The sequence below is a fragment of the Hylobates moloch genome, unplaced genomic scaffold (assembly GCF_009828535.3).
Source record: "Hylobates moloch isolate HMO894 unplaced genomic scaffold, HMol_V3 SCAFFOLD_21, whole genome shotgun sequence".
NCBI classification, from domain to species: Eukaryota; Metazoa; Chordata; class Mammalia; order Primates; family Hylobatidae; genus Hylobates; species Hylobates moloch.
The window spans coordinates 14,686,478-14,707,741 of record NW_026652296.1 but is presented as its reverse complement, the minus strand read 5'-3'; the positions used below and the strand labels follow the sequence as shown (position 1 = coordinate 14,707,741).

At 39.2% G+C, this 21,264-nt stretch overlaps 1 protein-coding gene across 2 annotated transcripts in view; it reads right to left on the bottom strand.

The window, feature by feature from the left end:
- Nucleotides 1-21,264, bottom strand: part of NCOA5 (nuclear receptor coactivator 5) — a 28,143-nt gene that overhangs the window by 4,383 nt on the left and 2,496 nt on the right. For both annotated transcript variants that reach the window (XM_032142973.2, XM_032142971.2), the window contains exons 2-5: nt 13,249-13,315; nt 4,103-4,429; nt 2,384-2,520; nt 666-792 (exon numbers count right to left, since the gene is read on the bottom strand). In XM_032142973.2, coding sequence (XP_031998864.1) covers nt 666-792; nt 2,384-2,520; nt 4,103-4,429; nt 13,249-13,286 — 629 coding nt within the window. In that variant the 5' untranslated portion in view covers nt 13,287-13,315. The remainder of the gene's footprint in view (nt 1-665; nt 793-2,383; nt 2,521-4,102; nt 4,430-13,248; nt 13,316-21,264) is intronic.

Below are 21,264 nucleotides of genomic sequence, written 5' to 3'. Positions count from 1 at the left end.
CTCCCAAAGTACTGGGCATTTGGGTTGTCCCATGAAGGGATTATACACTACTCTGCTTGACCAGCGCCTATACCCTCTTCCACTCTCAGTCTGCATGGTTCCACAGGGCTAATCCCACCTCTAGCTCTTGGGATGGGAACATGACTTAGCCCTGGCCAATTAGAACATCCAGCACCCCTGCCAAAGTGACAGGCTCAGGGATGGGAAAGTGAGTCAGGTCAATCTAAGAAGAATTGCAGAACTTCAGGTGGAAACACTGGGAAAGAGAAGCTCTCTTTCCACTCGGCTTGCTAAGCTAAGAAGACACACGTTTAGGGCCAGTGCCATTCTGCCTCTTCAAGCACAAAACCTGCCTGAGAACAAAGGCAAATCTGAGGAAAGCAGTGCTTAGAGACTAACACAGAGACCAATTTTGATGACATGGTTTGACCCTGGATGTGGCCGTGCCTCAACTTCCCAGTTACTTTCTGCTTAGATGAAAAATGTCCCTTTTGGGCTCAATTTGAATTGAGTTTTCTGTCACCTATAACTGAAAGAACCCTGGCTAACAGAGCACTGCAATGCAAGAATACACAGCTCAAATTCAGTGGATAGAGGTGCTAAACAGGAGCCTGAATTTCTCTGACTCTTCTCCTTACTGGGGAGAAATATCTAAGGGTTCTTACTTTGTCTGTTTGTTGACCACAATCACAGAACAATCAACGGGCCTTTCGGCATCAAAGCGTCTCTGGATTTCCTCAAAATACTGACGATAAAGCTCTTCTCTACGCCGTTCCTCACGTTTCAAACGCTCTGCAAAACACCACCAGAGTAAACTGAAATAAGGACTGGATCCTCATTTTAAATCTTGAGCTACTTGTAGGCAAAGGTCATAATACTCTGAATCAATCCTCTGGTCTATCTCCTAAAAACAGCCAGTATTAATATTTTTTTACTATTATAAATTAACCAAAATGTAATGCTGGATTAAAGGGCACGGCCATTTTAATGCTGCATCTGATACTTACTGCCAAGCTGCTCCCTGGGTAGGCTGGTACTAATTTATACCTCCACAGAGGTAGATCATCTAGTGCCTATTTCTCCACACCTTAGTCAACAGTGGGTATTGTCATTCTTTTTAAGTCTTGCCAACTTGACAGATAAGAATAGTATTCATTATTATTCTAAACTGCATTTTTGCTTTTTTTTGGAAAAAAAAGTAGTAAAGTTTAAAATTAAAAATTTAAAAGTTCTTTTTTTAAAAGCAAAATCAAGTAGTAAAGTTTAAAATTAAAAATGAGATTCTTTTTTTTTTTTTTTGTGACAGAGTCTAGCTGTGTCTCCCAGGTTGGAGTGCAGTGGCGCGATCTTAGCTCACTGCAAGCTCCGCCTCCCGGGTTCACGCCATTCTCCTGCCTCAGCCTCCCGAGTAGCTGGGACTACAGGCGCCCGCCAACACGCCCGGCTAATTTTTTTTTTGTATTTTTAGTAGAAACGGGGTTTCATCGAGTTAGCCAAGATGGTCTCGATCTCCTGACCTCGTGATCCGCCCGTCTCGGCCTCCCAAAGTGCTGGGATTACAGGGGTGAGCCACCGCGCCCGGCCAAAAATGAGATTCTTAAAGATTTCAACTTGGCCAGGTATGAAATAATTTAAGAATCTTTAAAGATGTATTGAGAAAAACCAGGCTTTAAAAAGACATGTTTGTCTTCATTTAAAAAAGAGATGCTATTAGGTAAAAGTTATAAAAAAACCAAAAACCTATTTTGCACAGATAATGCTGGTCAGTAGGCAAAAAACAAGCACTTAATGTCTTCAGCTCCAATCTTTTGTTCATTTTTCTCTTTTTTTTTTGAGACAGGGTCTCACTCTGTCACCCAGGCTGGAGTGCAGTGGCACAATCACAGCTTGCTGAGACCTCAACATCCTAGGCTCCAGCGATCCTCCTGCCTCAGCCCCCCGAGTAGCTGGGACTACAGGTGTGCACTACTGCACCCAGACAATTTTTGTATTTTTTTGTAGAGATGGGGTTTTATCATGTTGCTTAAGCTGGTCTTGTACTCCTGGGCTCAAGTGATCTGCCGGCCTTGGCCTTCCAAAGTGCTAGGATTACAGGCGGTGGCCACAGTGACCAGCATTTTGTTCATTTCTTATTGCTGGAATTTCATATTTATTTCTTCTTGTTGGATGACTAATCCAGATGATGGTACTAATTTGCATCTTAAAAATCATTTTCAAGCCAAATGCTCTTTACCCACTAATAAGCTACTTATATTTCTTCTTTTTATACACTGCTTGGCCAAGGCACTAGCCCTTTTTCAGATGGGGTACTGGTTATTAGTTTCCTCTCTCTTTTGTAAAGTGTTCTATCAATAATAGGAATAGACTGTTTCAGCTACTTTACCTTTTGCACGAGACTGACTTTCTGGGCCTGGAGGGCCTCGTCCATCAAAGCTATCTCTGTAACGGTCAAAATAAGAGTCATCCTTTCTCCTGCAATAGTCATCCATTCGTAGGTATCGGTCATAAGAGCCTTCTCTCCTGAAAAGTTAAGGAAATTTTCATAAAGATAAAACTGTGTCCTATCCTGAAAAAATCACCTAGAGAATTCTTTGGGATTAGACAAACGAGGTTTATATCTGGGACTCACTGCATTATCAGCTCTGTGGCTGTGATAGTTAACCTGTCTCACAAAATGATGAACGGAGATGATGCACAGAAAGCACTTAGCATAGTCTTTGGCGTATATTAAATGCAAAATAACTGGCAGGAATTATTGATATTAGTTTTGAGGAAACATTACATGTCCCTCCCTTGTGCTTTTTAAAATTATACCTAAATGTATATAACAATAATTTGCCATTTTAACAATTTTTATTTATTATTTTTATTTTTATTTTTTTAGTAGAGATGGAGTTCTGCCATGTTGCCTAGGTTGGTCTTGAACTCCCGAGCTCAGGCAATCTGCCCACCTTGGCCTCCCAAAGTGCTGGGATTACAGGCGTGAGCCACTGCGCCTGGCCTAACAATTTTTAAGTATACAATTCAGTGGCATTATATTCACAATGTTGTGCAACCATCACCATTATCTATCTAAAATTTTTCATCACCTCAAACATAAATTCTGTATTCGTGAAATAGTAACTCCCCTCTCCCCAGCTACTGGTAATCTTTAATCTATTTTCTTTCTCTATAAATGTGCCTATTCTTGATATTTCATATAAGTGAAATCATAAAATATTTGTCTTGTGTCTGACTTATTTCACTTAGCATAATGTTTTCAACGTCCTTCATGCTGTAACACAGATCAGAATTTCATTCCATTTTATGGCTGAATGATACCACATTATATGAATACACCACTTAAAAACAAATCCACACAGTGGCTTACACCTGTAATCTCAGCACTTTGGGAAGCCAAGGCGGGAGGATACCTTGAGCTCAGGAGTTCAAGACCAGCCTGGGCAACATAGTGAGACTCCATGTCTATACAAAAAAATTAGCCAGGTGTGGCGGCATATGCCTGTAGTCCCAGCTACTTGAGGGGCTGAGGTGGGAGGATTACTTAAGCCTGGGAGGTCAAGGCTGCAGTGAGCTGTGATCATGCCACTGGACTCCAGCCTGGGAAACAGAATGAGACCTTGTCTCAAAGAAAAAAAAAAATCCATTAATCTGCTGATAGACATCTGGATTGTTTTTACTTTTTGGTTATTGTGAATAGTACTGCTATGCATATTCATGTACAACTATCTGAGTCCCTCTTTTCAATTGTTTTGAGTGTATACTCAGGAGCAGAACTGATAGATCATATGGTAATTCTATGTTTAACTTTTTAAGGAACTGCCAAACTGTTTTCCATAGTGGCTATACCAATTTGCATTCCTACCTACAATTTCTGAGGGTTTCAATTTCTCCATACCTTTCCGACACTGTTATTTTCTGTTAAAAATGTTTAAAATCATTCATACATTCAGCAAAATTTATTGAGCAGCAGGACATCTACCACTTGATAGTCACTAGAAATAAAAGGCTGATAAAATTACTGCTCTTACAGAGCTTTAGTTTAGCAGAACATACATAAAAAGAACTCAGGAAAAAACAAGCAGAGTAACTACATATGTACCTGTACATAGGATCTCGGGAGTCTCTCATGTCTCTGTATCTGTCGTACATGGGGTCTCGCTGATCTCGAAAATCCCTAGAGTCTCTTAGATCACGAAAGTCTCTAAGATCCCTCACGTCCCGAACGTCGCGCACACTCCTGCTGTCTCTGTGATCCCGCAAGTCTCTACTATGTCTGTGGTCCCGCAAGTCTCGGGGGTCTCGAATGTCTCTGCTGTCCCGGGCATCCCGGCCATTTCTGCCATCCCTGGGCTCTCTCCTTGGACTTCCTCGAATTGGGGATCGATCACGCCTTGAATCTCGACTGTCTCCAAAGCCATATGGATCCCTGTGGGAGGTAGCAAGAAAACGCTAAGACAAAGAAATTGAAAGTAGCCAACCCATCAGCTCTTCATGAGAAAGCCCCCACCCTCCAAGCATTTTTCTCTAAAACAGGGCAGCCGAACAGAACATGACTAAACATTTAAGGCCAGTCATCCATCTGGTCAGCAACTAGTCTAGAGGTTCCACAATCTCAAAAGATTAGGACATCAAAAGAATGCATGACCAAAAACTGAAGGTTTTGACTGGATAAGTATTCATCAGGCTTTCAAAGTGAAAGTGTCTTTCCACCAGACTTGCTTGAAAGACTTTACAAGGGTAAAAAGTTGGAGGGACAGAGTAAGGAGGCAAGACTCATGAAGAAAAAAAGAGCGAATGGCACAATCTTATAAAAGTGATCAAAGGAACTATCTTTAAAGTATGGAAAATTCACTTGAAGCATCTGGGCAGGATAATAAAATTAAGGGGAAAAAAGTACTATAAGATACATAAAGTAAAAGATCAAGAACAATGTTTCTCTGTTTTGTCAGGGCTATTGAGTAGTGGTATCTCTCAATCTGAGGGTTTACGTAGAACCTGATTCCTTTTTGCTCAAGATGGTTTAAAAAAACAAAAAAACAAAAACAACAACAACAAAAAAACAACCTGAACAGTGAAGTCACAGATATGCTTGGTCTGCTCGGACTCAATGTTCTTCATGAGACGTTTCAACCCACTGGAAACTCCTCTTCCACATATTTAAAATTAAAAACTTCTTACCCCAACCTCATCAGTCCCATTCCCCACTTTTCCACTTCTGACAAAATCATCTTTCTACTTATCAAGTTTTAAGTTCTTGAATATTAACTACGCTTTTTCCTCCCCCATCCCAATAGTCACTTGTGTCCCGTTCACTTTTTCTTTCCATTCCCATTGGATTTGTAAGTCCAATCCAAGCCCTTATTTCTATTCTGACACCAGTAAGTTTCCAAAACACAAAATTAAAAATCAATCTACTCGCTTTCAATTCATTCAACACATAAATACATTAACTATCCTAAAATGCCAACTTCTATGTTAGAAAGCCTAATAAATCTGACACCTATCATCTCCCTCTCATTTCTAATTCAACCTCCTCAGTTCTACTTAATTCTTATGAGATAACTCACAAGACATAATCTATTTCAATATTTTTATGATTTCTATACTTGCAATATTTTTCCTGCACTAATCCAAGTACCATCCAATCCACACAGGCAAGTTCATGTCCCATGTCTTCCAAGAAACCTTCCCTACCCTTCCTAACTGCTGATCTCTTCTGCTCTGCTCACGGCACTTTCTATCTGTATTACTCATCTTGATCTGACATTTACCTTTTTACAACAATGTCTTATGTCTGACCCGCTTTAAGGATTACCTTCTCCGTAAAACCTGCCCTGAACTCTTGACCTTCCCCGACAAACATGCTCCTCCTCCAGTCCTTCCCATCTCAGTAAATGGCACATCCAGCTACTTAGTTACTCAAGCCACGAAACTGGATGTCATCTTTCCCTTAAAGCCTCATCCTCCCTTCCAACCGCATTTCCAAATTTTCTCCATTCTTTCCAAGTTCTGCCCACTTTCCTTTACCTTCTTTGGCACTACTGAAGGCCAGTGCATAATCATCTCACCCTCAAACCACAGCAAGAGCCTTCTAAAGCAGTCTCATTTCTGTTTTTGCCTCTTTTCAAATCTTTCTCCAGAAAGATCACTCTACAGTGATCTTTTACATATGTAAAACCCTTCCCTGGTTTCCCACAGTATGTATTTATTTATTTTTATAGGGATGAGATCTCACCTATGTTGCCCAGGCTGGAGTGCAGTGGCTACTCACAGGTGGGATCACGGAACACTACAGCCTTGAACTCCTGGGCTCAAGTGATCCTCCTGCCTCAGTCTACCAAGTAGCTGGAACTACAGATGTGTGCCACTGTGCCAGGCTCCCACAGTATTTAGAATTCAATCTACAACCTCTACCAATGCCATGAAGGTCCTGTATAATCTTGGCTCCTGTCTTCTCTAACCCTGTCACACCCTCTCCCTAGTTCACCACTCTTTGCCACACTGGCCTTTCAGCTATGACTAGCCAGCGTCTTTCCTGGTCCCTTTACGTGAGTAGCAGGAACAGATCTATACTCATTTTCCAGGTCTCAGCATATAAATATCCCCTACTCCCTGATTCTGTTAGATTCAATCAGTTTACCTTCTGCCCCTAAAATTCTCTCATAGCATTTTGTTTTTACTTTTGTCATTTATCACAAATTGACATTACATATTTATTTAATGTGTCTGCCCTACCAGACTACAAGCACCACAAGGACAAGAACTATGTCACTTTGATTCTGTACTACAAACCCACCTATGTAGAACAATGTATGTTATATGACAGATGCTGTATACATATGTTGAATGAATCTTGCTCCAGTACAAACTTCCGTAACTGCACTTACCACACTGTTCTGTAATTATTTGTTTACGTGGCTTCCCTACCAAATAAGAAGTTCTCTTGAAGGCTTTGTAGCTCTAGGATACAGCATAGGAGTTCAGTAAATGTTTAATGAATTGAATTATTCTACTAAATAGTAAGCCTCTCAAGAGCAGGCAACATGTTTTGCTCATATTTTTGTCATGTACCATGGTTACACACATTAGGTATTCATCACGATGTCATCAGCTTGTGGAAAACCTCACCTCAGCCACACAGGCACAGCAAAAACAATTTAAATGCCAATTTTGCTTCCATGAAAAATATTTGTTATATATTTTAAGGTTCACCAGCATTCCTGACTTGTGGGAGCAAACATATCGTAGATCAGGGACTTTAAATGAGGATAGCTAAGCATTATTTTTCTAATTAGAATAAAGTGAAGACTAACCCAGATTCTTACTTCAACTTTCCTTATTATATCATATAATCCTCCTAACATGCAACATCTGATGTAGCGTGTAATGTGGGCAAACACTCAAGATCCAAAGAGAAAGGACAACTGCAAAGTATTTTCGGATTAATGATCGGCAGATAAACCTGCCTTGGGGAGCAAGAAGTAGTCATTAGAGGTGGAATCCAATTTCAAGTGTTCTTGGCAATCAGGGCTGAGATATCATGATTCTGACAGACCACAGACCACACACAGAGCCCTGGGCTGGTGGAAATGGGAGTGGGGCATGTCATAACATGCTATTTACCACCTTAGGAGTATTATAAGTGCTATGTTTGGTCCTCATTCTTTTGAATCCATTGAAAAACCTTACTTACCTGTCGGAGTCCATCCCTGCAAGTTGACTAAAACTCTAGATTTGCAAAGTCTGGGTTCAATCTTCCAGTTTGAGAGGGCAAGCCCCTCCCTTTCCCTCAAATAATCTGAAGTCCATGTGCAACAAAACTACTAATTCCCTCTCAAGTGCCTTCAGGGTAAAAACGTAGAAGAGGTGATATTCACAAAAGGAAAAAGAACCAAAGGCATCGTGTAGGGACAAATAAGATAATAATTTTCTCAAAAGGAAAGGCAAAGTCTTTTTTCCTTTCTCCAAAACATAAACACTATGGTAGACTGCTGTTCTTCTGGAGACAAAACAAAACAAAAAACCCTTTAGGGTTGCTTTAGGACCCAAACAAAGAACTCCTCAGAACAAAAGGGCTCCTGCTGCTGGCCCCAACATATTTTTCAAAACAAGACTACAGCTAACAAAAATGCAGTAGTATGCAGGAATCAAAGTGCAAGAAGACAAAGCTTTCTGTGGGAGATGGTGGACCTCAGATGATAGAATCAGGTTTCTGGAGCATAATAAGGTTAACAGTATCATCCTACAGCACCAGAGGTGTTTTACTAAAGGAACCAAATGCAGCATACCCTCAGGTACTACATCACTAGAGGATAAAAAGAAACTGAACAGTGGTTAAATTTCAGCACTGGAGTCCACAAACTGAAGGCAGGTGGCAAACACAACTAAAATTCTGCTGTAAATTCCTTATCTATTCAGCAGGGGGAAAAAGGCAAATACTCTTTGCCTTGAGAGGAATATAGTCACATTTCTGGGAAACATTTGAGAGGTAAGGGCGAAAAGGGTGAAGGGGAAAACAATGGCTCTGGTGGCAAGTGATAAGCTTCTGGTAGAATGTGTCTCTTCCTGAGGACTAAAGGGGTGTGCAGAGCACCAGGCATTTGACAGCCTACAGAGTAGGAACTGATAGATGATCATCTTGGAAAACTGTGATGGACTTTGAATTTCTCTTTGGCAAGAGACTGAAACTTCACATCCAGGATGGTTTTCTTCGGCTTTGGTTCTACAGACGGTCAGGGAGGAAGACCCCTGTCTTTTTCTTTCTTTTCTGCAACGGTCAGCATCTCCTTTCTTCCTTTCTGTTCACTGGAATGTCTTCCTTGGGAGGGCCAGCCTCTTTCTGACCCTGAAAAATCCTTCATTAGCTCTTCAAACTTCTGTTACAGATATACTGTCCACAAATATCATCATCTAAATGGCTGGCTGCTGTATGATGTTGATCCTCCACCAGGAGGGCTTCATGCTACTGTTAGAAATGGAGACAACAGACTTGTCCAGAATATTGCCATTAGGTAGAGGTAGGATATGGGGGTGCAATGAGATACCACACCTCACAGACCCAAATTTTACACATGTCCATGCTTTTCCTTAGGAAGCACTGACGACCTTCTCCAGCACAAACAGAACTTTCTTATTGGTAGAGGTGGCAGTTGCTGAGAACTGATGACTTCTTCAAGTGTTACTGCAGAGGTAATCACAACCTGGAATTTCTTTGTGGCCCACCTAGAGCAAGGGCTGTCTCACACCCAAGGAGCAAGCAATAATCAAAGGCATTAACGCTCTGTGGATAAGCAGAAAGCATTTCTGGTCATATAAGAAACTTGTCTACAGCCAGGTTATTTCTGATGAGCCGATACCCAATGACTTTCACCAAAGAGATACCAGGTTTAACATCTTTCACAAATATATGGGGAAAAATCCTCTGCAGAGCTTTGGATGCAGACAAGTTAATTCTATTTGTTCTTCTTTAAGTCATTCAGAAGTACAGTCTTACTTCTGGTACCTAGAGGCCACGTCTGCATAAAGATATGCTACAAGATCTGGACTGTCAAGGTGTTGAGCTGAAGATGGTAATTGAGACATCTAAGGCATGACCGGAATCATGATCCTGTCTTTGAAGAAGGACTAATGCTTAGTACAGATGCTTGACAACTTGCATGGTAACTATGCAAGGTACTCACAGAAGTTCAATGAAGTGGCTCTCAAAAGTTAAGATGATAAGAATTCAGGCTGAAATGTGATCCAGAGTAGAGATTCCTCATGCAGAGTTCTGTGCTTGGCTGGGCCAATACTGTCAGAATTATATACTGACAGCTGGAGTCATTAGGGAGGCATATTACTGAATAGAGAGCAAAGCCAGCAGAACTGTGGTTTACTGAAACATTTGAAGAGGTGACAATCCTGTGAAAACTCCCAAAGATACCTACGTTAAGTCCAGCAAAACAAGGTGTCATAAAGGTCTTGCCAGTATGCTTATACTAATATTCTTATTAAACGTAGAAAGCGCTAAAAATGTAGAGGTATAACTTAAGTAAATATTTGCCATAGGTAGTGTTTTTTTTCCCCTGTGAATGATGCATCCCCTATGGCTGGGGGCACACAAAATGATTAGGGCTGCCAAATAAAGGCAGTTTGTTGTTGTCAACTATTGATACATTTGGAGTTATCTCAAGGCTTTGACTGGAAGCATGCACCCAAAGGAGGAGGTACCCAGTGTTCACCCTCAGTTAAATGATTTGCCCCTTCCAGGTTAATTACTTGCCCATCTTGCCTACTCTTTGCAATTTATGTCTGCCCTATTGGTATATCTTAAGAAATAAAGTATGATCAGGACAGTAATTAAAATGTTAGTGCTATTTTGAATACAATGTTAAACTTGTCTTTTTTTTTTAAGGTAAAAAACTGGGATTTTGAATACAATTTGTCTTTTTTTTTTTTTTTTAAGGTAAAAAACTGGGACTCTTAGCTCGGTTTTTAGATGGGTTTACTAACTGTGACCATCATTCTTCCCTGAAGCAAATAAACACGACCGTATGAACTTCATCATGTTAAATAACATGCTGAGGAACCCAGCTAGGGAAATATCACCAAGGGGAAGACAGATTGTTAATGGAATTTGAATTAGCCTAGCTGTCCCTCCTGTTGATTGTAAATAAAGCAGTAAGTCACTGCCCTATCCACACCACCAAATGACCTCATTTTACAATTGATTTCTGAGGAAGGTGATATTTTAAAAGGCATACAAAGGTGACTTGTATATTTATATAGTTGGTAAGGAGCTCATTTTATTTTTTGAGACAGGGACTCACTCTGTTGCCCAGGCTGAAGTGTAGTGGTGTGATCACGGCTCACTGCAGCTTCAACCTCCTGCACTCAAGTGATTCTCCCGCTTCAAAGCCTCCCCAGTAGCTGGGAGTACAGGCAAGAGCTACCACGCCCGGCTATTTTTTTGTAGAGATGGGGTTTTAAAACGTTGCCCAGGCTGGTCTCGAACTCCTGAGCTCAAGTGATCCGCCCACCTCGTCCTCCCAAAGTGTTGGGATCACAGGTGTGAGCCACTGTGCCTGGCTAGAGGCTCATTTTATAAGGCCCTCTCTAGTGTTGTCTGTATGTTTGTTTGTGCGGGGACTATTATTAAAAAAAAGCATAAAACTATTTCTAGATTGGGGTGAATTTATATTTTTAATTTAATGCTCTGGCAAGGGCTATTACTGGGTTCCAACCAGGGAAGCTGGTCATTCCCCAACACTGCAATGTTTGTTGAATATCTACAATCAACTGGAAATGTTAAAAGCATTTGGTTAAGTATCATTAACAGGATGATATAAAATACCCTTCTCAATCCATAACAGAAACAGGATCTATTCTCTATTCTGCAATGTGGCTTGTTTGTTGTTGTTGTTGTTTTTGCCTGCAGAAATACACAGACATTATCCAGAGATCACCAAGTATCATGGAGACAACAGAGAAGGGGAGGATTTTACTAGTGGAGTCAGTGTCTTTTATAGTTACAAATTCCACACTCCTGGTAAGTCACCAGGAAACACATACGTTAGCGCTCTTTGGAAATTGGATACACACATCTCCTTTCAAGCCACCTGGCAACTAAAGATTCCAATGGGAACCCTGTACTTCTGACCATTAGATGCAACTCTTATCCACCTGTATTCCATTCTGTACTGGGACAATAAGGAGCAATACAGATAGGACTGCCCAAGATCTGTGGCATGGTTAGATGAAGGCTAATGAAAGTAGACATTATACGGAACTGCTGAAGTTCTGCAGGATTTATGTTCTTCAGGATACTCACACATACACACAAATCAACCAACAGAGTATTTACCTGCAAGCTGCAGGCATTCCTTAGAGAGAACAGACAGAATACCAATTTACATGTCCACTTCCGCAGTGAAACCAACGAATGGCCAGGGAATCCATATGACAGCTGTGGTATATAGCTGTAGCTATGGTATTGGATTCAACTCTGCTGCACAGGCAGAGTGGACAAAGACTCCAACTGAATGAAACCAGCAGCATTACCTTGCCCTTAGGGTCTGCTTAAACTCTGCAGAGTGGGCATGCGTAATCTATTCCCGGTAGCTAGAACTTCACATCCAAGTACGAGTATATACATGAAACACACAGCGGACATTCTTTCATATAAGTAGGTAACAAAATACAGGTGTTTCTGTCCAAAAGCAGGACAGCTCTATGTTATGCGTAATGCTCAGTTAGTTGGGTTCACAAGGTGACCAGTGGAGCTACCAGTACAGACGAGGATTCACTGTATGCAGCACTGTCCAGTTCACTGTAGGAAATGCAGTTTACTGTGGTACGTAGTTTAGTTATGTTTCTGGGGAAAATTGGATTTTTTACTTAGAGGCAAGGCAAAATCCATTAATCCATTTGGGCCTTGAAGAGACACCAGATATGAAATATATCATTCGTATGAAATATATCATATCTGTCTGCCCTCTACACAAAACTGCATCCACTTGTGTGCTGTTATGGGGCCAGAACAATTGAATACAGTATCTTTATTTTTGGTGTAAATGGTTTCATTAATAAAGCTCTTCTTTGAGAGAAGGGACCAATTTAATGTGTATATTGAGGGTACACACCAGGATTATCTCTTTTGTATACACTGGAAAGAAGAATACATTGGGAAAACACCCTCGATTTCCGTGAAAGCTAAGAAAAAGGGAGACCTTCGAGAGCTGGAGTGTTTTGCCCTTTTTATTTCCCCTCAAACAGGTAACCCAAGTATGTGAGCAAACAGGGGATCTGCAGCACAGGCACAGCAGCAATCTCTCAAGCAGCACTTCCCGTAAACCTGGGTTAACATCTGGACCGGCAGCCATTTGGAATGAAGAGTCGAATCTCTGCTGCCCACTGCAGTGCAGCATGGCATACACCAATGACTCTGGGGCACTCCTTCTGCTCTGGAGGCTCCCAATGACACGTGAGCTGGGGACAGACAGAGGTTTATCCTCTTCCAATTGCCTGCAACTCATGTTGCAAGCTGAACTTGCTGGATTTGCCACCGAAAACACAAAGCTTCCTCTGTATCTCCTGATGTATGTTTAAAAAAAGCAGCAAGGCCCTTCACACAGGGTTCATGTTCTTATTGTTTGCTTGAGCGTTTCACTTGTTGGGGGGAAGAAAAGACCTTTGGTGAACGAAGCTGGGCTTAACTCCCCAGAGCCCAACTCTCCCAAGGTAACTCACGGCTTCAGGGTACTTTACCTTCGTGTGGGGCTGGGTCTTGATGGAGCCGTATTCATATTTCTTCTTTCCGCTGCCTTATTAATATCTGAAAAGAATAATCAACCCATCTGTTCAATGCTACGGAATAAAAACAAGATCATCAGCACATTTCAAATGAAAGCAACAACAACAAAAAACTACAATGACAACCAGATGGTGTAAGAAAAGCCATTCAGCAGAGACACACTGTCACTTGGGCAATTTTTATTATTGAGTTAAGGTAGTACATTGTCACGGCTTGATAAGAAATGTCCCTTCGTTTTCTAGTTAACACGCAATTTGTCTTAAACTAATTTCGTCAATACTTTAACACCCTGCCAAGACCTAGGCCTGACACATTCCCTCCAAGGGGAGGAAAAGTTTGTTTTCTAAACTCTTAGAAAGCAGCTGTAAGATTCTTTTTGTGAGGAAGAAAGTGGGGGGAAGATAAGGAGAGTTTAAAAAACAAAAGAGCAAAGGCAAATAATTCTATTTTATGTTACTAAGAAGTAATAGCTGGATTTCATTGTCTTAAAACTTCCAATATCCCATGAAGCAGGGCCTCCTGTTAGTGTGTCTTGTGTTGAATTCCACTGGATAGAATCTTCCAGAATAACATGCAGGAAAGAAAATTATTATTATTTTTAATAAACAAAGAATATGACCTGTTAACATCTACAACCTTCACAGACAGATAACCAAGAATAAGGACTGGTATTTGGTATAGTAGGGTTAGGTAATAAAACACTCCTCATAAGTTGTTTTCATTAGAGAAGGCTGGCATACAGAACTAGATATGGGAGAAAAGTAGAATCACGCAAGCTTAAAGAAAAGCAAATTTGTATAGCTAAAGCCTGCTTTGCTAAAAACAAAGAATACCTGCTTTACAAAAATTGAAGTGAATAATAAAGACCATGTATTAAGAAATCTACGCCCCAAAATAATACCTGACAATTTTCATGACTTAAAGGTAAATAAATACATTACAAATTTCATACTTCAGATGAATTAAGAAATAAAACTGCTTTCTGCTGCAGTATAGTTTGTTCCCTTTTCCGTATTAAACAATTAATAGTGTTATCTAATGACATCAAACAGTATTAAGTACTCACATAATTCGAGTGCTTTAAAATAATAATTATGTATTTTAAAAATCCCAACCAGATTCCCAACACATGAAAGACCACAGCAATAACAAGAAACTTAGAGGTCTGGTAGAGATTTTATGCTGCTATGTTGCCTTTGAGTTCCTGTTCAAATGAGGGTAATCTTCAATTCCATTTTAAATCAGAAGTCTCTAATTTGTCTAGAAAAATGGCTTCTGACAAAACTGAAGATAATATAAAGCTAAATAGTGAAGTATATCTTAAATTGATTCTTACCTTTTCAATTAAGCAGACACAAGATATAATCCCTTTATTTTAAAAAAACCTGAAAATATTTTCTATGTAATACTTTGCCAGTAATATCTGACCATAGCTTTGCTACTGCATGCAGTACTTTCACAATTTACAAGTCTTAAAGTTTATAATGGTCTAAATTACAAATTATATAATGACAGGCCTTATAGGGAATATCTAGTTCTATTATACGTAATTGTGAAGAATACTAGTTCAGGTTTACGACTTACTGAGTCTGTTCGCTTACTGTGTACCACTTTCTAATTATACAGGTTGGCTATGATTCAGAGAGAAATATAATATCTTTGAGTATTTTAAGTAGTTTTCAAGGTGTCTCTGGAATACACTGGGTGTGTATTAAGATTAAAAAATATGTATAACATAACTTCAGCAGGAGTTCATATATTATTAAATGGTCTTGTGAATAAAGAAAACTCACATCTAAACACTGACTAGACCGGGCAAACATTCAGGTAAGAGTACAACACATATAGTATTACTTTAATTGGTAGGTTTCTATTACCAATAATTTGCCCTTTACATATGAAAAGGAATATTACACTGTATAATTATAGCCAGTTTTGTGAGCACCTACATACAGAACTGGGGAAATCACATGGTCATGTACACTGTATCTTTGGAACAAAACCAGTTCTAGTTAGAATGAAGGACATAAATATTTTACTTTGAAGGTGGTGAAATCTTTTTGTAATTACTTGAAAGATTAAAGAACATTCAAGATTATATCTTTACACCATTTTGATTGTAATTTGCCTCCTAGTATCTATTTTCATTTGGGTAGTCCAAAGTATTTATATTTGACAGCATGGGATGTTTCTTCTGCAAAAACAAGAATTCTCAGATCATTGTCTCATTTTAGGGTTTAGTAAACTTTTAGTGTAGTATGTCAAGTATCTGTTTATTCATCTCTATTTAAGAGTTCCTTAAATTTCCATCTTGGCTGACATATGGAGAAAATGAGACCCGGATTTTTTTTTTTTTTTCTATCTAATAGAATTGCTCAGATTAGGGTAGGGCTGGGGAGTTTTCAGTGAGAGTTGTAAAAACACAACCACCAACATCACTGCCAATCCCCATACACCCCAAAAATCCTAACACACGTGCACATAGAACTTTTGGGAAATCCACGCGTTCAGAAATACAGAATAAATAACTTTAAGGAACTAATCACGGAGAGCAAAGATTTAAGATGTCAAGAAAAAACTTGCCTCATCCTATTTTTTTGTCACAGAATTTGAAAACCTGTCCATTGGAAGCAGGGGGTTCATTTTAAAAAGTTTTTCTTTGAAAATGCAAATATTGAGACTGCTAAAGCACCAACTCAGGGCTTTACATAAAAGGAAGAAACCAGAAAATAATCCAGAAAACATGTAGGAAATGGCAGAACCGTTTTAAACCACAAAAGAATGGGGTGAAGAATTCCCAAAGACACAGTATCTAATCTATAGTTTTATTTTGTATTAAATGATCAGATTATTTTCTCCTAAATCCTTATAGAGAGATATAATCAACACCAAGGAAATAGAAATGGTGTTAATGTAAAGAAGGGAAAAAAGGTAGAAAGAAAATTCGGAGATCTTTCTGGACATTAGATGGGGAACTATGATGGGAGAAAAATTAATCAACAAGCGGGAAGTGGCAACTTGGGAATCTCTTCCAAGGAGAGGTCTAATGTCTCCTCTGAATAGAAAAGGGAAGAAATGGTACTTCTTTCCCCTTCTGCTATACTGGCCAACTGCTCTTAAGACCAAAAGTCATCTCTCAGTGTCTTCTCCACTTCAGTTTGGGTGGTACTTCTATACTTTGTTAATTATACTAGCAATGTGAATGCCATTCAAAATCATCATAATCACCATGAAGTGCTTTACCTTGGCCTGAATATCTATAGTGTCCAAGTGGTGGTCTGAAAACAGTTAAAAAGCACTTCTCAGTTAAGAATTTTTAGACAAGAAAAACAGCTTTACATACAAGGAAAAAAACTGGAAAATAATCTAGAAAACATGCTGGAAATGGCAGAACCATTATAAACCACAAAAGGGTAAGGTGAAGAACTCCCAAATACACAATATCTAATCCACAATTTTATTTTAGACTAATATGCCAGACAGCATTCATAAAATGGTCCTTGGATAATGCTATAAATAAAAATGCATGTTTCTTTCACTCACAGTACCAAAAACGACTTTGTTCTACCTATTTTTTAATTGTACAATCATAAAACAACTCTTTTCACCTTAAAACCAGATTTTATAGTTCACAAGCTACAGCCACAGAAAACAATGAGGACTAGGAATAACCAGAGCGGTGTTAAAGAAAATTTCCAGGAGGCCATTGCTTTGGACTGAGCTCCTGAACTACGCCCAAAGACCAAACCAAACTCATGATGAAGTTCCACGCTATCAAGCCTGACGTTCTGCGAAATCAGGAGATACATAATGGCTAAATCCACAAATAGGCCAGTTTCAGCCAGCATGAAAAGGAAGTCTGCACTGCTTTACCCTTCACAAGAAAAGTAACTCTAAAATGACCAATCCGCTTTTTGTTCCTTGTTTCTGCTTTCCTCAGTTCCCTTCTCTGTTTATAAAGCCAAACTCCTCTGCTCAGCTCATTGGAACACTTGTTCTATTTTATACAATGAGGTGTTGCCCGATTCTAGAGTTGCAAATAAAAGCCAATTAAGATCTCTAAACTAAGTGTGCTGTAATTTTGTCTTTTGACAGCCACATGAACTTAGCTGTTCAAAGAACCCAGAAGCCTATACTGTTTTAATAACTGACTACAAATGACATAAAACCCTCTAAAAGGCTTAGTTGAAAACCAACTAACAATCAAGAATTACTAAAGTAGAATTACATGCTGATAAAGATAATGGCACTTGGAAAACCATGCTGACAAGACAGCAAATATCACACATTAAATTCCCCAAACTGGGAGGGGAAATGACAGGACTTCTCACTAAACTATATTTATGAAGACAACTTTGATGATATATTGCAACATCAGGGATACTGTAATGAGTTATATTGTAACAAGTCAGGGATAAGAGAATGCTATGCTTGCTCTTTCTAAATCAACCCTTTAAGTTCACTTTGAATACTACACTTTCCCTCATATGATTATCTCCTTTATTCTCCAATTAAAATAATTATTACACCTTTAACTGTATTAGAATATTATTCCTGGGAACAGAAATGGGGCAAACAACAGTTTATACTTACAGAATGCTTATTTTGTTCCTGAGCCTGTGTACTAAGAACATTATGTGTATTATTTCATTCAATCCTTTTACAACTCTTGGAGTTAACTACTACTGTAATTTCTACTTTGCAAATGAGAAAATTTGAAGTTTAGAGAAATTAAGTGACGGGCCACACAATTATCAGGAGGCAGAGCTGAGACTCAGACCCAGGTCTTTCTTACACCGAAGTACTTAAACATTATGCTATGCTGCCTCCAACAGGGAGTGGAAAGACATGCTTTCCATTTAGAATATTCTTGCTAGGACTCCCTGATCAAATACTGATGGAACCTGGAAAAGGTCCAGTTTTTGCTAGACACTCCATTGCTTAAATGCCCCAGAGACACCCAATAGGGTAGAACCTACTTATTCAATGACCACTTCAGTTTCTATTACCTCAAACTACAACGTTTCTAGGGTTTGCTATTAACATTCACCACAACTCTTCCGACAAAAATTATCAACATTTAATTTCCTACCTTTCTTATTCTTTTAAGGAAAGGGCATTTGGCTGGGGATAGCAAATCTGAGCTGTGGTCCTTACTTTGGGAAATTTACTCCAGTCATTTGATTTCTCTGAATCTATATTTCCTTTGTGACAAAATGTATATTCTGTCTGTGTTAGCTATGTTGACTCAAGGAGAAAAATCAGCTGAGAAAAAACGATTTTGGATTTGCAAAGGTTGAGCTAATCTAAAGTACAAAAAAAGAGTCTGAGCTGCAAAAAATTTAAAATACAGGTTTATTTAAAACTGGCAAATTTTCAACTAAACTGTACAAGTGGAGAACAAGTGATGAAATTGAAAAGGATAGCTTATAATTAATATACTGAATGCTTCATTGATTCATAATGTCAAATGCCTACTATGTGTCACACATGTCCCAGGCCTTACACATGTGGAAATGACACGGCTAAAGTCCTTGCCTTAAAGAAGTTCATTTTTAAAAAAGACAGGGTCTCAGCTCTGTTGTTCAGGCTGGAGTGCAGTGGCTTGATCATAACTCACTGCAGTCTGAAAGTCCTGAACTTAAGCGATCTTCCTGCCTCAGCCTCCTGAGTAGCTGGTACAAGACGCATGCACCACCACATGCAGCTAATTTTTTTTTTTTGAGATACCGTCTCCCTATGTTGCCCAGGCTAGTCTTGAACTTCTGGGCTCAAGTGATCCTCCCACCTCAGCTCCCCAAAGTGTTGGGATTATAGGCATGAGCCACCACGCCTGGCCTGGAGTTCACTGTTTATTTAATAAAGGAGAGGCACAAGTACACAGATAATTACAATATAATCTAAAGTGGGATTATGGCAGAGATAATGGAGTCCTAATTTTGTGTATGTGTGCGGCAGGCAAGAGGAACAGAGCAGAGAGGAGACCAGGAAGAATGTGTGTATGGAGGGGGTGGGGGTGAATGGGATGGGGAGGAGGCAGGGAAGTCTTAAAAATAACATTTAAACTGGGTCCCGAGGAATGAGTGGGAGTTTAACAGAAAGAGAAAAGTCATCCCAGAACATAGAAAGGTAAAGGAATGGTGTGCAGGACATAATAAATCAGAAAAACTACAGGAAGTTTGGTGTTGGGAACACGGGGATAGGAGGAATAAAAGAGAGGAATAACATGAAGCAAGAGTTAGACTAGATCCAGATTGCAAAACACTTTGCTATGGACAAGGAAGAATCTAGTGGCAAGAGGGTCTATTGGGGGCTATAAACTGAACTACCACAGAGTCTCAATGAAGCCAAATTAACGAAACTTTATGTATATTATCCCCAAATGCGGTGAGGGAGTATTTAAATGTAAGACATTCAAAATATTGCCCATTTTAGTAATGTTCTTCAAAGACCATTGGTTTGACACTGAAGGAGAAAAAAATGGAAAAAGTCATGATTTTACTTTCAATAAAGGGCTCCCAAGTAGCTAGGAATACAGGTGCATGCACCACCACCCTGGCTAATTTTTTTTGTAGAGACAGGGTCTCACCATGTTGCCCAGGTTGGTCTCAAACTTCTATCAAAAGGGATCTTCCCACTTCAGCCTCCCCAAACGTTGGGATTACAGGTGTGAGCCACTGTACCCAGCCTTAAGATACTTTACAGAGCTAAAGACACTCTGTTTTCTAATGCAACTTAAGCTGCCCTGATCCTTGCCTAAAGTTGTCTGGTCTTTACATAGGATGTCTGGAAAAGTTCTGATTCTTATGAGGTGAACTATTTCCTTAACATAAAATTGGTCCAGTTGACCTACTATCTCTTTTTTTTAAGTGAAAGGATAAAGAATGAAGATGACCATCCCCATAAATATTCGTATCTGGTGGTAACAAAACCACCATTTAAAAAGCAGCACTCATGCTGGTATTACACATTTAGCTGTCAATATACTTCATATTTCTCTAATATACTACTGCTTGAGACAGTGGCTTTACCCTGATCCTGTCATTAATGACTCTCATTAATGAGAGTAACATAGAGGATAATTCTGTTAGTCATTGCTCTTTTAACTTTTTGACAGTTTAACTCTGCTTAAGCAGAATGGTCTAAACAAATATATGTGCTGTTCACAGGACAACTATTTTGGCACAAAAAAAGCTGATATTGAGCTTTAAAACACCTGTCTCAAAGATATGCAGTAATCATTAATAAACCACAAGGTATAGAGAGAAAATATAGCGTAGTAGAAAGAGTAGTCAGTTCTGAGGAACAGTATTACTTCAAAATATTCATGAGAGGATAGCAGGAGAAAGGCATCATGATAACTTCCTCTCTCGGATATTGACATTGCATATATTTAGCATATAAATGCCCCTGAGAAGTTCTGGAGTAAGGACACCACTATATCTCAACATTTCTCAATTTTGCTTGACCCTGAAATCAATTATCTCCAATGATGTCTAGAATATGTTCTACTAATTATGTGATCTGGGGCAAGAAATCTAACCTCTTTGAGTCATCATTTCCCTATATGTAAAAAAGATCATACTAGTTTATCAGTCTCATAAGATGACGGGCAGGAGCAAATGATTTAGTATTTACCATATGCACTACTGGCTGTATGTTATTATCATTACTACATTAAGAGTAACAGTGACTTCAGGAATAGACGTTTCATTCTTCACGTGGGGAGTCAAAAACAAGAGAACAATGTAAACTGAAGGGAAGAAAAAGTTTAATATATTTCCTGTGCAGATTTTCCATTCTTAAAAGCACAACTAAATTTTATTAATCCTCACAGTAGTAAAACATTACACAAAGGCACTGCCATCTGCAGGTCACAAACATGGACTGCTTGCAATGATTATTTAACATGAAGTTTCAAACCATTAAATCTTTTCTCACCAGACTTCTAAAGTCTTTCCAAAAGTTGT